The sequence below is a fragment of the Centrocercus urophasianus genome, unplaced genomic scaffold, assembly GCF_019232065.1.
Source record: "Centrocercus urophasianus isolate 14NV4802_14NV808 unplaced genomic scaffold, USGS_Curo_1.0 seq_12, whole genome shotgun sequence".
NCBI lineage: Eukaryota > Metazoa > Chordata > Aves > Galliformes > Phasianidae > Centrocercus > Centrocercus urophasianus.
The window spans coordinates 52,632,022-52,649,027 of record NW_024884364.1 but is presented as its reverse complement, the minus strand read 5'-3'; the positions used below and the strand labels follow the sequence as shown (position 1 = coordinate 52,649,027).

At 39.7% G+C, this 17,006-nt stretch overlaps 2 protein-coding genes across 7 annotated transcripts in view; both read left to right on the top strand.

Moving 5' to 3' along the window:
* Nucleotides 1-815: 815 nt before the first annotated feature.
* The window catches only part of ASMT (acetylserotonin O-methyltransferase), a 23,476-nt gene continuing 7,285 nt past the window's right edge, over nucleotides 816-17,006 (top strand). For 2 of the 6 annotated variants that reach the window (XM_042810163.1, XM_042810160.1), the window contains exons 1-2: nucleotides 16,554-16,630; nucleotides 16,727-16,820. Coding sequence is in view for 3 of the 6 variants with exons in the window: in XM_042810157.1 (XP_042666091.1) it covers nucleotides 16,559-16,630 (72 nt within the window). In the remaining 3 variants the exon portion in view is untranslated. Of the gene's footprint in view, nucleotides 879-927; nucleotides 1,250-15,380; nucleotides 15,539-16,445; nucleotides 16,631-16,726; nucleotides 16,821-17,006 lie in introns of those variants that run through there. The other 4 variants (XM_042810157.1, XM_042810155.1, XM_042810158.1 and 1 more) reach the window with 4 other exon arrangements.
* AKAP17A (A-kinase anchoring protein 17A) lies at nucleotides 1,243-10,765 on the top strand. Its single transcript, XM_042810164.1, has 4 exons — nucleotides 1,243-2,235; nucleotides 4,336-4,484; nucleotides 5,580-5,820; nucleotides 7,208-10,765. Exons 1-4 carry the CDS (start codon nucleotides 1,474-1,476, stop codon nucleotides 8,111-8,113), a joined length of 2,058 nt encoding a protein of 685 aa, XP_042666098.1. The 5' UTR covers nucleotides 1,243-1,473; the 3' UTR covers nucleotides 8,114-10,765.

Sequence of the window (17,006 nt, the reverse complement as noted above, 5' to 3'; positions counted from 1 at the left end):
CTCCAGGCTTAACTAGCCCAGCTCCCTCCACCTGTCTTCATAGGGGAGGTGCTCCAGCTGCTTGATCTCCTCTGGACCCTCTCCAACAGCTCCCTGTTTTTCTTGTACTGGGGGCTCCTGACCTGGATACATTACTCCAGATGAGGCTTCACAAGAGCAGAGTAGAGGGGGACAATCACCTCCCTGTCCCTGCTGGCCACCCCTCTTCTGATGGAGACTGTTTATAATTATCTGAAGTGCAGGAATCAAGTCAATGGAGGTGGAGTCTTTTTGGTGGCGTGCAGCAATATAACGTGGGGACAAGGGACAGAAACTGGAACAGAGGTGGTTTCATACAGACATAAGAACTTCATTGTGAGGGTGATGGCGCACTGGAACAGGCTGCCCAGAGAGGCTGTGGAGTCTCTTCTGGAGATATTCAAGACCTGTCCAGACGCTTTCCTAGCTAGGTGTTGGACTTGATCTCTAGAGGTCCCTTCTAACCCCTACAGTGCTGTGATTCAGTGGCTGGACAGGGCCCTAAGTACCCTGGATCTAGCTGTAGGTATCCATGTGCGCTGCAGGTTAGTTGGATGATCTGATCCTTAAAGGTCCCTTCCAACTCAAACGATTCTATAATTCTTTGCTCTGAGGGAGAACGCAGATATAGCGAACACAGCGCTACACAGCACCCAGCGCCTTCCACCGCCACCAGCCGCCGCCCGCTGCGCATGCGCCACCGCCCGCTCTGTCCTACTCCACCGCCGCGCAGGCCGCCATCGCTCCCGGACAGGAAGCGGAAGTTGTGGCGGCTGCGCGCGGCGGCGGCGGCGCACGCGGGGTTGGCTGCCGTTTCCTGCGGGGCCCAGCCGGCACCCGGCCTGGCCCGGCGACTACGGGTGAGGCGGGGAGGGGGCGGGGAGCCGCGCCTCCGCCGGCGTCTGGTCGGGGACGCCGTCGTGGTTCGTAGTGGTGAGGCTACCGAGGGCCGGTGGCGGGGCTGCGGGCCTTTATGTAAAGGGGTGTTTTTGTGTCGTTGCAGGCAGCTCGCGAGGAGCCTTCCTGCTGGCGAACGGGGCAGCCTTCGCAGCGCTCCCCGCTGGGGTGCGTTTGTTGTTCGGGGCGGGCTGACGTCGCTCCCGTTCCTTCCTCCCTGCAGCAGGGGTAGCCGAGCCGCTTTCCGAGCCGTCGCCGCGAGCCGGCTTCGTGTGTGCCCCGAGATTGCCGTCGGCTCCTTTTCTTCTGAGGCCTTGCTGAGTTTTAATTATTTGTAGGTTCTGGTGGTTGTAAAGTAATTTAAGATGTTTGTACCGCTCGGTTTTAGCTCGGTAATTGACTCTTGTGTTAGGAGACGTTGGTTGGGAATGGTTAAATGTCCAAAGAATTGGATTGTTTACGGATAAGGGCTGTTTTATTTGACTACTGTGGGCCTGCAACTTTAAACTTGCATCTTTATTTTATTTATTTTTTCTCATCCTGTGCTTTTTCTGTGTTATGGCTGCTGCAACGATAGTTCATGATACATCAGAAGCTGTAGAGCTCTGTGCTCCCTGTGGGTTATACCTTAAACCCATTACAAAAATGACCATCAGTGTGGCACTTCCTCAGCTGAAACAACCCGGAAAGTCCATTTCGAACTGGGAAGTGATGGAAAGACTGAAAGGGATGGTGCAAACCCATCAGTTTTCCACTCTGCGGATTTCCAAAAGCACGATGGATTTCATCCGGTTCGAAGGAGAGGTTGAAAACAAAAGTTTAGTCAAGTCTTTCCTTGCGTGCCTCGATGGCAAAACGATCAAGCTGAGTGGCTTCTCTGACATTTTGAAAGTCCGTGCCGCAGAATACAAGATTGACTTTCCTACCAGGCATGACTGGGATTCGTTTTTCCGTGATGCAAAAGACATGAATGAAACTTTGCCAGGGGAAAGGCCGGATACCATTCATCTAGAAGGCTTACCTTGTAAGTGGTTTGCAGCAAAGGACTCTGGCTCAGAAAAGCCAAGTGAAGAAGTCCTTACAAAAGTTTTCCAGAAATTTGGAGAAATACGTAATGTGGACATACCCATGTTGGACCCTTACAGAGAAGAAATGACTGGCAGAAATTTTCACACGTTCAGCTTTGGAGGCCATTTAAATTTTGAAGCTTATGTTCAGTATCGGGAGTATGCAGGTTTCATTAAAGCCATGAATGCCCTGCGAGGGATGAAGCTGATGTTTAAAGGCGATGATGGCAAGGCTGTGGCTTGCAATATAAAGGTGAGAAGCTGTTGTCACAGATAAATGTTAATTCCATAGTGCCTAAAGCCTACAGTTGTTTACCAGCTGGCATTACTATACGGTATGGGGAACCAGTCCTAATGCAGTTCTAAAAGGAAAGTGGTAGAATAAACATGCTGTTAGACTGTAAACAAAGCAGGATGAGGCTATGCTCTTGCTCTTTTTTTTTTCCCTAAACAAAGCATTTACTGATATGAAAACAGCCAAGCAACTACCAAATATTGGGAACGTTACTTGTTAGATGGATTTTATAAAGTTATATATATTTGCAAATCTTGTGTTTTAATTTAAAAAATAATTTGTAGCAAATTCAGACTTGCTATGGCTGATTTTGAAGTGCATTTTCTTTTGTATAGACTAACAATTAGAAATTCTGGGAAGAGTAATAGCCTTTATATTTAATACCTGTGTTGATAAGGAGCTCTATCTGTCAAGTGTCAGAATTGTGAAGTAATGCTGTGTGGCCTCTATGGCCTGTGGAATACTGAGTTAATTGTGATTAGCGTACTTCATGAACAGAAAGGCCATTCAAACATTGAAACAACATGTTAGCCTATTTCTCTGTGAATCCAGTGTATTGAATTCATAATATTTACATGCTGAGTTCTTCAGATCTTTTTCTCCGTGACCTCGTTGTCTTAGAAGTTATTGGTGGGAGATTATCTGTCAGTCTCTTCACGTTATATCTGTGCAAGTGTGGCCTAAGGAAAGGTTGTGATATGTTAGGAGACTTGTCTGTGTATTTGTATATTGGCTGAATTCCTTGCTTATTTCAGTATATTTGATTTTCATTCATCCAATGAGCAAGCAGATTTCAGGAAAAAGCTTGAGTACTCATTTATGTAATTTGGGAGCATGCAAATATTAATTTATTAAGTTCTAATTCAGGCAGTTATTATCTTGTTATCAAAGTTGGTCAGCTGAAACGTACACAGTGTTGTACGTATACCCTCCTATTCTCAAGGGGATGTGAAATTCAAACTGTCACTTGCGTGCAGTGGATTGAGGTTCCCAAATTTAGTTTCTCTTTGCAAGAGTGTGCATGCCTTCCTGGCAGCTGCCCTGGAATTGATAGCAGAGAGAGAAGACTGTGTCTGTGCTGTCAAGACAGATCACTTTCATGCGAGGTCAAGAAGACTATCCAGCTCTTTTTCTACAGGACTTTTATTGAAACATTGTTTTTATGTTGTTTGACCAAATTACACTGCACGGTATGTATTCCTTCTTCTGTGCTCCATGGTTCATGTCTTCCACAATACAACAGCCTGTGTTACAGATCCCTGCTTGCACGTGGGTGGTATTGCAGAGTTATAAAATCATTCGGTGGTTTGGGTTGGAAGCGACGTTGAAGATCATCTATTTCCAAATGCTCTGCTGTGGACAGAGGTGCTGCCCACTAAACCAGGTTGTGGTATTTCACACAGGATTTGAGGACACCACGAGTGCGATGTGTGTTCTTGGGTGCAGCTGGACATGGCCAAGCTGTGTCCATGCATTCTAGAAGATGAGCATTTCCCCAGATCTCACTGTTCAGTTGTATGCAGCATCATCATGTTGTGTTTCCTGTGTTAAATCTGTAGCTATAAGCAACAGCCTAATATATCTCAATTTGTGAATCTTTACACTAGGGTAGGTGAGCAGGCACTTGCTTAAACCAGATGCTAAATGTTTTAGGACTGTTTATTTTCCCCAGAAGAACTTCAAGATTGCAGGGTTGCACACAAAGGGAAGCCTCTGTTAAGGCCCATTTCTGCCTAGAGCTGTGGCATACATGAGTTGAAATTTCTATTTGCTATTCTGGAAAACATTGTACAGCCTGGGCCTGAACCTCATGCAGTTTACAGCTGGCTGTCAAAACACAGAAAAGTGTAAATTGGTACCTCATTGTTCTAGCATGTAGGAAGTAACCTTCAGAGACATTTCCCAGTCATCATCTTATGGTTCTTTAGTGCTTGTTTGTTTTGAAAAACACTGTTTCTGACTGTATTTACACTGTCTTTTGTTCTGTTGTTTTTTTTTGTTGGTTTTTTTTTGTTTGCTCTGTTTACTTACATCTCTTTTAACTTATATTCTATAAAGGTTTCTTTTGACTCAACAAAACACCTCAGTGATGCATCAATTAAGAAGCGTCAGCTTGAAAGGCAGAAGCTTCAAGAGCTTGAAAAGCAGAGAGAAGAACAAAAACGCCGGGAGAAGGAAGCTGAGGAAAAACTAAGAGAGGAAGAAAGGTAGTTATTGCTTATGGCTCTCAGTTATATCCTGAACAGTAAAGTATGGCTAAACTGCAGTTACTTGTTCCTGTTTGCATCAATAGAAAACAACTGAGTACTTGCGAAGTTTACTTACTCCTGCAGCTGAAGCAAAGCACTTAAAAATGAGTGAGAATATTGTAGTCCTTTCAAGGTAGTAAGGTTCAGGGATCGTGGGACTTGGAGATGAAGAAGAATAGTTTGAACTTTTTTTTTTCTGTAAGTATTTAATTGTAGGGTCTTGAAACACATTTCTTCTACTAGTAAGTAACAAATATTGTGAAGTTTGTTTGCTCATAGCATTGGTATTTTTCTAGAAAAGAATGAGATGAAAGCATATTGAACAGTGGTATTTTAAGAAAATGGATGTAAATCCAGATGTCACATGACAATTATTCAGAATATAACTGTTAATGCAGATTTTTGATGCCCATTTGTTTTGATGGGTATAATTTCTCACTGCTTAATTTTTAATTATTTAACAGTTTCTAGAAGTGTGATGTAAACCATCTTATTGAAGCAGAACTATTAATTTACTCAGTAAGTTATTTAGGTTGTCACATATACTTCTGTTTGGTTCAACATAACAAACCTGCAAAATAGTCAGTTTCTTTAAAATAATCCATTGTAAGTCTGATCTCAGAAAGCTTTAGCATAAGCTACTGTTTTTCCTTGGTGTCTGCAATAAAAAGTACCAACCCACACACTTGTTAACTGGTTTGGAAATTTTCATCTCACTGTGATGATTGATGCCTAGCTGCCCAGTAATGTATCATTATTGTCTCTATAGAATTGGTTTGTTTGTTTTTTTTTTTTTTTTTTAAAAAAAATCTCTTATAACCATGTTTTATGTTTGAATATCAGCATATTTTTAAATATTGACAAGCTGGTGATTGTTTTCATCAGCACACGTAAAGGCTAAAAAATGCACTGTTTTTTATTTCAGTTATTCAATAATCAACAAATGTATATTAAGAAAAAAACTAATTCAGAGTACGAAATATATTTTTATATGTAGCCAGAGTCTAAAGTTGCACCTGCCCTAGACAAGGTAAAAATCTAATCTCGTTTTAGGAAGCAGAGAGAACTTGAAGAATATGAGAGAGAGAGAAAAAGAGAAGAAAAATTGCGCAAGAGAGAACAGAAGCAGAAAGATCGTGAAGTTCGACGAAACAAAAAGCAGCTTGAGAAACTTCAAGCTGAAGAACAAAAGAAACTTCAAGAGAAGATAAAGTTAGAAGAAAGGAAGCTCCTGTTGGCACAGAGAAATCTTCAGTCCATTAGGCTAATTGCGGAACTGCTAAGCAGGGCAAAGGTAACTATTATTTATTGCAAAAGCTAATGAGAAACCTGGCAGAACAACTGACGTAGGTGGGAGTGGGGGGCTGCTGCTCCTCATGGGGTTGTACTAAACCTGTTGTTTAGTTCAAAAATTCAAAACATTGCAATGAGCCCTTGGTAAAATGTGCACATAAAGGTGAATGGAAAAGTGAACTTGAATCTGTAGTCCTTCCAAGACTAATTGGTAGTCCTCTCAAGGCTAGGAAAAGAATGTAAACATGATAACATTAATTAAACAGACGCTAAGATATAAGACTCCTCATTTCTGATTTGGGTTTTGGTACTCTTTCCACTGTAGCCTTCAGCAGTTCCACTATTTCAGGTTTCAGAGAAAGGGGTTTCATTATTTGATGTTTAAAAAACATGTAGAATGATTTATACTCCGGAGCAAGTACTGTCAATTAAAGTTTTGAATGTTAGATTCTGTCTCTAATGGTGATGGTTTTATTTTTTTTCTCTAGTATTTGATTAAGATTTGGGTAAAGTTTTGTTAAGGTATTATGTAATACACTTGAAGTTTTTTTTGCAGGAATGAAAAGCAGTGTGGCAAAGCACACTTTGTTCTTTGATGCTGGTCTTTCCCAGTAGTGTTTTTGAATTAGAGCTCATACAATGCTAAATGGTCAATTGTATGCTGGGAGAAAAGAGGAGTAGTTCTTGTGGGTTTTGTGGCCAAGTAGACTCATAAAATAGGAGTTTTATTTTCTGTCTATAATATTGAGGACTGCACCAAGCCATTTGGTGTGGAATTAAAAAAAAAAAAAAAAAAAAAAAAAAAAAAAAAAGGAGAGAGAGTTTGAATCTCTCTTTAGTGTCATGTGTCAGTAAAGTGATTGACAATGTGAGAATCAGTTTCTACATGACTGTTTTTTTTTTTTTTTTTTTTTAATAGATCTATTGTAAAATAGTTTATGAATTATAGGTCACAAAACTGTAGGAGAAATTAAGTTTTAAATTTGTCTGAAACCTTCAAGTGTTGAGCTTGAGAATTATCAAATATTTCAAATTGCGTATGTTGCTCTTGCTTGTGTGTTACATTTCTCATACTAAGGGTGCATAAAGATGAAGCTTTTCTTTGCATTGTGAAACTGCTGAAACTGAATCCACAAAATTCTTGTCGATGTTATACTGATATTTCACTTTACAACAACTGCATGTTACAGCATTCTTTATTTATTTATTTATTTTTCTCTCCTGTAGCAGAGGAAGCAATCTTTTTATTTTAGGACCTTCAACGTCTGTTCATAAGACATTTTATTTTCTTACCAGTTTGCTGCTTATGTGTTATGGTACGACTTGGAAGCATGAACAGATCTATAAGTATTTTCTTTACTGTTACTTTCCCTTTCATTGTCTTTCAGACAGTAAAGCTTTTGGAACAAGAACAAAATGAAGAAAAGATCCGTCTCCAGCAACTAGAGGAGAAACGAAAGCTTCAGGAGGCTGAGCTCAGACGTGTGGAAGAAGAAAAAGAAAGAGCACTGGGGTTGCAAAGAAAAGAAAAAGAACTGAGGGAGAAACTACTGAACAATCTTCTTAGCAAGAAAATGGATGCAGTTCATCAAAGCAAAGAAGAAACGGAAGCATCTCAGTCTGGCACTGTGAAAATTGCTAGTGATGTTCCGCACACCGTGTCATCCAGCTGCATCACTTCTACCTCAGGACAGGCTGTTACAGACAAACTGGCATCAGACTCTCAAAGAGAACTACCATCCCCTGAGAATGTAAATGCTCAATGCAAGTATTTGAATGGCAATATTCATGACAGAGTTGATGTCAAAGAAGGTCAGAAACTTCATACCACGGACTCGGAGAGGTGTTCAGAGAAAAGAAGTTCAACACTGTCATGTGTTCCTGCCAATAACCAGAAGCAGAATACCTGCAAGAAGGACTCGCGCTGTGAGCAAAGCAAACAAAGCACAGAGCCAAGGAGAAGAAAGAGCCGTTCATGTAGCAGCATAAACACTGATGAGAGTAAGGGTAAGCGAGAGAGAACCAGGCACAGAAGAGATGCGAGTTACCAGGATGAAAGAAGGAGGAGGGAAAGGAGGTATTATAGACACTCTAGCAGAAGTTACAGTCCTCGACGAAGTCATAGTCCTCGTCGAAGAAGTGTAAGCCCCAGGCGTTCACATTATAGAAGAACTCACAGTAGTGAACGTAAACGAGACAGAAGAGAAAAAAGCCGTAGTCGCAGAAGCTCAAGCAGGAAACGAAGGTACCGAAGGAGATCACTGAGTAAGCAAAGGAGTACTTGGAGTGGGTAGTGGAGGCCCCAACTGTTTGAAAAGGCTGTGGTTGGACACAAGGGCCAGAAAGTCGTAAATGAGACCTCACTGGTGTGACTGCTGTAAGAAAACACTTCTGATTCAACCAATGCATAACTTGCATCTAGTCCCTAAAATAGATGCCTGATTTTTTGAAGTTCTGTTGTGCTTTGTTGTCTCTTTCTAGGTTTCTACCACAATGTAGTTGTACTGCTCGTATTTGAATTCCTACTGTGCTAAAAGCCAACCTGCTTTCTGGATTTTTTTTTTTATTTTTTTTTTCAGTTTTCTAAATTGTAATTTCAGCTGATTTACTTTTTCCTCTCTTATGTATGTGCCAGTTACAGGAACTCCAGTTGTGACAAGCTTTGACCTACAGATTTATCTAAAATGCTTTCTGGTGTACTTAATGAAATCATGTTTAACAAAGTAGAATTTTTCCTGATTGAGACAGATAACAAGACTTTCGTATGATTCTTAAAACTGACTATTAAGATATGCAGGAAATCTTTTAAACTGCTGTGATTCCTTCATACATCTGTATAGTGCCAGGCTTTGTTGCCCAAGCTATTCTGGTATGTAATGCCCTTTGTGTAGTAATACTTTCCATGTAAGAAAGGCACACTGGTGTAGGAAGTAAAAAGCAGTGGTAAAAAGGTAGAAAAGTTGTTTTGTTGCCTTGTTGACATACTTGGCTTTTAATTACTTCGGGTGATGTTAGAGCCACTTGAAGCTTTTTTTCAGGTACGTACAGAGCTAGCCATTGTCTTTTGAAAAAGGGGCCTTCTTGCTAAATTATTTTTACTTGTGGTGTTGGAAAGTAAGGCTGCAGTGTCTCTTGTTAAATGCATTTAAGACTACATTTGCTTCTAAAATGGAGCTCAGGAATATGAAAAGCTATAACGTTACAGTGAAAGAGTTTATTTTGCCTTTTTATGGTAAAATTAAAGAGAAACCTGTTTCCAGTGAACTGAAGTCGCTGTTTTCATGTGTCAGTATGTTAATACCTGCAGAATTGTTGTATGAGAATCATTTTGTTTAAAACAAGCAAACATTTGAATAATGAGGCTTAGCTGCTTGTCTTGCCAGTCCTGTCATATACAGCTGCATCCACTGTTAGTTCAGCAGGATGTGTGCTCCTGGGGTGCAGTTTTCCCTACACTGATGTGGGGAGTGCCTCTTTGTTTCTCTCCTTGAATCCACAGACTGATTTATCTAGTCATGCTCAATACCACCAGTCTCCTGAATTTGAGCAGCTGCTTTTGTTGATGAGTTAATTTTCTACAGTCTTTGCTGAAGTATTAGAAATCTATCTACTTGAAGATAAACATATTTTGTAACAGTTTGGCTGAAACCCACTATAATGTTGATTGCAAGTTTTGATGGAATGCCTGTTTGTAAATCTCTGTGACTCTAGCCTGCTATCAAATAACTGATGTGCTATCCATGGTAACGTCATATTTGAGGGAAGGGAAAAAAAAAACAACTGTGATTCCATCTGCAGTTCTGTAAGAAGTTGACCTAAGGCTGTCAATGTTTTTGAGCTCAGGGTTAGGATTCTTACTAGTTAAGTATTAACTTAACTAGTTAATACTAGTGGATGGTAGTGTGGATTTCCACTGGGATTTATGTCAGGATCTTGGCAATTAATATATGTAATTGGGGAAATGCTAGTATGTAGTGCTACTTTCAGGAGGTCTTCAGGCTGACACATCATATTGAGCACTGTCTTCATACAACATACAACATACAAAAAGTACAGTAGCATAAAGTATTCCGTTGATTAAAAGCCTAAAAGTGCTTTGAAGCTACTTGCAAATGCTTACTTAAAATGTGAGGAGAGAATATGAAGGTAGTTGTCTTTCAGCCAGCTTGACCCAATCACAGCCTCTTAAAACTACTGCTTAAAGTTGCCCAATAAATATGCTCACTGCAGAATTTCATCTAGTATTAACACTTTGAGGTATTGTTTCAGATGCATGTTTTGCTTCAAAGCTCTCCAAAGTCTTTTCAGTGCTGAATCCACTGAAATGAATATTGCATCCTGTTTCCTTGTAACCTGGGTCTGGCTGGGCTAACTTTAACTTCATTCATAGCAGTGAGCAGGTTGGTGGTGCTTGGTTGTTGTTATTCAGTTACACAGTGAGATGCACAGTGACATGGACTCCAAAACAAACAAAAAAAATAATAATGCCATCCTATGGTACCTGGGACTGCAAGATAATTTTTTGTCAGCTGAATGACAGGCATGGTACAGTGGTACTTCTTTATAGACCAGCTTCTTTGTCTACTCCATCTGTTCTATTTGTTGGTAACCCAGGACTCGGCATGTTCTAGTCTATTTCACTCCATATGGCCTTGATAATGATGCCTATAGCTGAATGCTTTTGTACTGCAAGTAACCAACAGCACCCACAAGGCAGTCAGTTTAAAACCTGTTCAGATATTTTTCTACTCTGTGATAAGTGTGGATGTACCGTGGAACTGTAGTGGGCGCCACCACGTTTCTGTTATTGGTTCCCAAATTCAGCATTGATGATGTCTTTGAACTGCAAAGAAACTTGTTGAGACTGTAATCTTTTGATACAAACACAGCTATAATTATGTTCTGCTCTGCCCAGTACCATCTATTAAAATTTTTTTCTTATTGCTGAGGTATGTGCTTGTAATACTTCAAAAACCTCGGTGGTGCGATAACATGAAGAACATTATTTTTGATAGTAATCACGTGTTCTGTATTGATTATATGTCATTATATCTCTACCAAGTGCATTCTAGAGGTCTTTGTGTTTCAAATGAAAGAATCTGGAATACCAGCAGGCTTTCTAATGGCTTCTAGAAGATTACATATTACAGTCACTGATATTTTACTCTCTTCTGGAAGAATATTGTGATGCTGATTGTCTGCTTGTATTTGCAGGACTGACTTTGAGGAGCTGAAAAAATTAGTTGGTCTTTACCTTCTTTAACATTCATTAAGAGTTAACAACTAATAATTATCAAAGACATCCCAAAATGCTTTTGAAGTACTGAATTTATATTGATATGATGAATATTGGACAGATACCGACTAACACGTAAGGCTACTCTGTTAACTTTACTCTCAGGCATTTAGCTGCTAGAAATCCAACTGTGAGAATTTCTGCAAAGGTATCTATTTGCATGTTTTAACTCCTGAAATTGGGCTATGAGAATTATGTACCAATGGTTATCTGACTCTTACTCCTTGCTTTGACTTGCCGTGAGATATGCATTACTTTTGTTTCATTGCATCAAAGTTGTACATGTGTTATCCCATTTGTTAGTGTTCCTATTTATTTCCCTTGCAAAGTGACTGGAAATAGAGATTGATATCAGCGTTTTTATCTGAAATATGGCTGGAAGAGTAGCTTATTCAACAGAAACTACTTCCTATACACAGGAATGCTCCAAGCCCTTCAGTGTCTTGTTGTGAGGCTTTTCATCTGCTTACTGGTTGCCGTGGTAATTTTGATAATGGGCAAGTCTTACTGCCAGAAGTAATCGAGATGAGTAAGAAGTGGTTACTAAAACCATGACTATATCCGTATTTCTTCTAATTGAGTCTGCCTTTGTAGAGTAAGCTATTCAGTGACATAAAATAAAGGGATATGGGTGATTAGGTTGTGCTAATAAAACACTTCAAATGTCATATGAAAATAGTATCTTGAAAACTGTTAAGAGTAAATGGTAATTTTAACACTGGCTTTCAACATAGCAACTATGGGATTGTGTAGTTGATGACTGACCAGTGCAGTCTGGACATCACAGGTGTCAGCTTTAAGGCAGTTTTGAACACACTGTGTAAGAGACTTGCAGCTGCTCGTGTTTAAGAGCAGGGGTACAGGTATTAGTTAAGGCAGCAATTAAACTGAGTAGTTTGGTATGTGCCTTAATTTATAAATGGGTAAGGAAAAACAACCTCTGTTATCTTGTATTGTTATACTGGTTAAATCTTTTTTAAATTATGATTAAAAGAAAATATATGCATTGCCTATGTCTGATATGCTGCCTTTGAGGTTTGGTTATAATCTGGATGCAAAAGTCATTTCATTAAGTTTATATTGTATTATATTGACGTAGTCCTTCTCCAGCCTGACAAGTATGTTAATTGCAGAGTCTCTCTTGCAGCATCACAATAAATTTACAGAGCTGTCTCTAGAGTGTGTATAAGGCTGCAAACAGGTTGCAGTTCTTCCTTCAGTATGGGGTATGCGGAAGCTATCCCATTGCTGTCTTATGTTCTTATGTGTAAGTGTCACTTTACTGGTATCAAAAGGAAGTGTACCAGTATTTTTCTGTTGTACCTAATCTGAAGACTGAAGGCCTGTAATGCATGGCCTTTTTTTTTTTTTTTTTTTTTTTTTTTTTTTTTTTTTTCCCTAATCATAATACAGAAAGCACACTGTACCAATTTTCCTCTTACACGCTGTATGGCCCCAACAGCATCTTCTGCTACCTAACAATAAATCTGTGGATTGGTTTTGCCATAGGTACAGGTACAACTTCTGAAAGTATAAAGCTGTTTGGAATGTTCTTCAGTTGATAACTAATCTAGTCACATGTGCACTGTGGCAGCTGTAAAGTGAGTTCCACCTGGTCTGGGTGGGATGCTCAGGAGTGCCATCCTTGAAATGATTATTTGTAGGACAAAGAAAAGGGTTGATGGTATGGGGGTTCTCTGGGCAGCCCAGAAGTCTAAACCTGTCCAGCAGCAAGTGCCCGAGCAAGTATTTATGATCTTGCAGGGATAGATCTTCCCTGCAATTCTGTGCATGACTATGGGAATATGCCTGAGTAATCTCCTAGGAAGTACTAGTAGGAGTGTCTGCTACTGTCTACCTTAACCAGGAAAGGGAAGGACTGTCAGTGTCTTTCCCTTTTGCTGTCTGCCCTGAATGTTGATCACAAAGAGCATAAGGCTGTAACAAGCATTTGAGATGTGTCAGCAGGTGAGAAGAGGGGTGCTTACCCATGTCAAGCCATGGGGAGACTTGTCACTGAAGCTCAGTTTGGAAGTAACAGATTGCTTATGGCTTCAAATATGTTCTCAATCAGAGTTTCTGCTGAGAAAGGGGAAAGAGACTGAGCTGGGTATACAGGATTTCCTGCCTGCTACAAATGTCTGCCAGTACTGTATGTGATGTAAACAGGAAAAACTAAAACTAGCTGGTTTCAAAACTGGTAGCCAAACATGAGAAGAACAAGAAGTGAAAAAGAAGAAAGTTTCATTGAAGCTGGATGTTCAGACAAAGAAAAAATATGATACTGTCTTAGCTTGTTAGTATTCTTTTTTTTTTTTTTTAAAAAAAAAAAAAAAGCATCAGCTATTATCTTAATGAACTTCCAGGCCAACAGACACCTGACAATAAACTCAGTATGTTCAGAGGCTGAATGTTAGTGAGAACAGTTGTTTCCATGGTAATGTTATAGAAGCTTGTTGGTATTGTTGTGTCCCTGAGACTTATTGCTCATAAAGAAAGTTGTATGCATGAATATACTGTCAGCTGTCATTTCTCACCAGCAGGCACATTAATTTCACTTGAAATATGCTTTATTCATTAAGAATTTCTTTTAAGCATTATACAAAAATGGTGTTTTGTTTTTGTCATATTTGTCTGTAGTGCAAAGATGAATTTATTACCAGAGCAGAAACCTGAAGATAAAGTATCAGCTTTAGCCTGAGTGTGATCTAAGTGCTATGACAAAAACCTTGATGGGGTTTTCAGAGGCAGAAATCCACTGCAAGTTCATCTCCATGAATGCATTTTTAGCTTACAAGGGGCTTAGGCTTTAAGCCCCAGTAAAGTTTACTTGGAAACAGCAACACAGTGCATGTGGCTCTAGATCAATCTGATGTGAGTTATCCGTAACCCTCCTCCCCTGTATCTCTCTGCTGGTAGTAATCCCATTAGATGATTGCATCTGGTGTCCTTGACAGATGGATTTAGTCAATTGAAAAAGAACTCCAGCTGGTTTAATCGACTGTGTGGTTGTTTTATAACCAGAGCCTCTTGTACCTACAACTTTGCCTCAAGTGGAGTGGATCTATGGCTCATTACTGGGCTCTATCAGTTATGCACATAACCATTTTGTTATTTAGTTAGAACTACAAGAATTGAGATGTTTTAAGCATTTTCTTTTCCTCTAGAACTGTCTTTAGAATGGGTCTGAGGAACAGGGGAGAACGGTTTTAGATTTGGTGAAGTGAATGAATTTTGCAGAATCACAATTCCAATATGCGTTACCTAAATGATAGCTGTGATTAGTCAATATCTTTTGGGGTGTGGGGATAGCTGGGGAAGATGCTCCTTTTTTTTTTTTTTTTTTTTTGGTGTAGCCACGTTATTGGAATCTGTTGTCTAGTTTTCCTTCAAAGAAGCCACCTCTTGTTGTATAAATCAGCTCACATTTTACAGTCGCGGGCAAGGAGGTATGGTTCAATCTGCAGCATTCACAATACAAAACCAGCAGAATCTAATCTGTACAGACACATCAGGCAAGGCCATAACACTGTAATTGCAGGCTGTGTTGTCCAGGATGGTGAACTCTGTTTGTACAGTTTGGGTGAGCTGTAGCTTTTTTATGTTTGGCAGAAACGCGTTGGTAATGCAGTACGCCTTGTGTTGATAGAATATAGGAAACATAGATGGTTTTTGCGTTGTGTACAGAAGGGAAAAAGGCTGATAACTACTTCAAGAGTTAGTTACAGTTAGCTAGTTATATTTCACTGTTTTATTACTGGCTAAAACAAATACAGTATTTTCTGGCTATAATGAAAGGAACATAATAGAAAATATGGATTGTCAAAAGGAAACTTTCAGTTGTTAAAGTTTTGCTGCATCCTCAGAGTGGCAAAAAGGAAAGTATAGGAAACTGAATTGGCCTGTTTCTTCTATAAATGAGGTAGGATCAAAGGAAAAGCACTGAACTGGCCTTCTGCAGTTGCAGATAAATACAACCCTAATTCCTAGGAAAAGGAGAACATCAAAATTTTATGTTGGGACAGTACTATAAGTGCACCTTTTTAAAGATGCAGTGTGATAAAGTACACAAAATGTTGAGCTGCATTGTATTGCTCAGGTTTTGACTGTTAACCTTACTGCTGAAGCACGGAAAAAAACTACAACTGGAAAAGCATTATTTTGTAACATGTTGCCATGGCCATATCACCCAAGTCAGGTCTGATTTAATCTTATTGACTGAAGGGTCACTAAATGTGTAATATAAAAACTGTGTTCCTTTCTAGAAAGGGCCTGCTTTTACAAAATGCTGAGGGCACGATGACCAGCGTTTACAAGCTGGTGTAATGAACAGTGGGGCTGATGATGAAGATGACATCTATTCCACGTCAGTCATTTGGAGGTCATCTCATGGTCACCTGCAAAATAAAGGAAAACATGAGGAGTAAGTTTAGGGTTTTTTTTTTTGTTTGTTTGTTTTTTTTTTTTTTTTTGTAGACTTTGCTTGCGTGACAACTGTCAGAACAAATTTATCACTGTGACAAAGCAGGACAGCAGACAGGCTCTTGTAGCCCTTCCTTGGTCTTGCTGTTTCTGTGCCTATGGATAGGGTGTGCTTCATGGCAGTCTGTGGACCTGTGCCTGTCACAGCACTTCTGAGGTCCCCTCCTGCATGCTTTGCAGTAGTTATGTCATTCTTTAAATTGTATGGCTAAGCCTTGATGTCACGCTATTCTAATCTGAACAGGTCCCTGTTTCAGTGGTATCAAGGTAAAGATTGTGTGTGTCTCCTAGCTCATGATGATTGATGGATGAGTGAAACTAGGAAGGTCAGATATGCTTGGCTTGGCTAGGAGGATGTCTAGACCTTTCTGAACTGAGTGGATGCTCCTCCACTCATAACCCATGAGAATGTCCCAGTTTCACTTCTTCAGAAGCATGCCACCAAGTTGTCTTCTGTCCTCTGGTCCCATTTCATTGGGCTTCCTGTACTAGGAATGTCTCTCAGCATCAAGACATCAGTGTGATGGGATAGAGCTGCTTTTGAAGAAGCCTAGGATAAGACTTGGGTTTGGTTTATGAACTGGTGCATTATAATGAGTTCAGGTTCCTCATATCTGCTCTGTAGTGTGGTCTTCAGAGCTCGTTTTTTCCTCAGACATCTTCAACTTTCAGTTGTTTCTGAAATACCATCATGTTAATTGACCACTGAACCAATGGTATTTGCTTTAATCTGCACCAACACTTCTTAGCCTGGTTCTTGATGATGAAAGATGCAAAGAAATAGTTGAGGCTGCCTTAAAAAAACTGTTGAAGGTAAATAACTTAGCTTATGTGTTTGTTAACCGAAGTGTTTCTCAGAAGCAATGAGATTAAGTGGATCAGCTGGTGTGCTGTGCCTAGTGGAAAGAAGCTTATTTAAATTAAGAGGAGCAGAGAACCTGTGTCTCAGTACTAAAGGAAGATGGACTCCACAGAAGACCTTGACTATCCTCAAATCATCTTTCAATACAGCAATGGATTTTTAGTCTCAAAGGTAAGAACCATAAATCAGTCTTGGATAAAAATCTTAAAAGCAAAGTGAAAGATATACTCAAAAATCTCACCTTAGTTCCTTAATCTAAACCTTTAGAAAGAAAATAGGATAGTTTCCTATGGGACAATCTCCTCATCTAGCTGTGAAGGAAATTTGAGAAGACAAAAGTTTGAGAACTTTGGCTCCTCAGGTGAGAGTTAATGTTTATTGAGATCCCACTGACCTTAGGATGAGCAGATCTTGTTGCTGCTGGAGGCTTTGAAAGCACAGTGCTTTATAGCTGAGAACTTGTTGTCTGCCTCAAATGAGCAAGGCTCCTTACATCATGGGATGTCTCTTTTTTTTTTTTTTTTTTTTTTTTTTTTTTTTTTTTTTT

Coding starts and splice junctions, on each gene's coding strand:
- AKAP17A (XM_042810164.1), top strand. CDS start 1,474: ATGGCTGCTGCAACGATAGTTCATGATACATCAGAAGCTGTAGAGCTC. Junction 2,236..4,335: donor CTGTGGCTTGCAATATAAAG/GTGAGAAGCTGT, acceptor TATTCTATAAAG/GTTTCTTTTGACTCAACAAA. Junction 4,485..5,579: donor AAACTAAGAGAGGAAGAAAG/GTAGTTATTGCT, acceptor ATCTCGTTTTAG/GAAGCAGAGAGAACTTGAAG.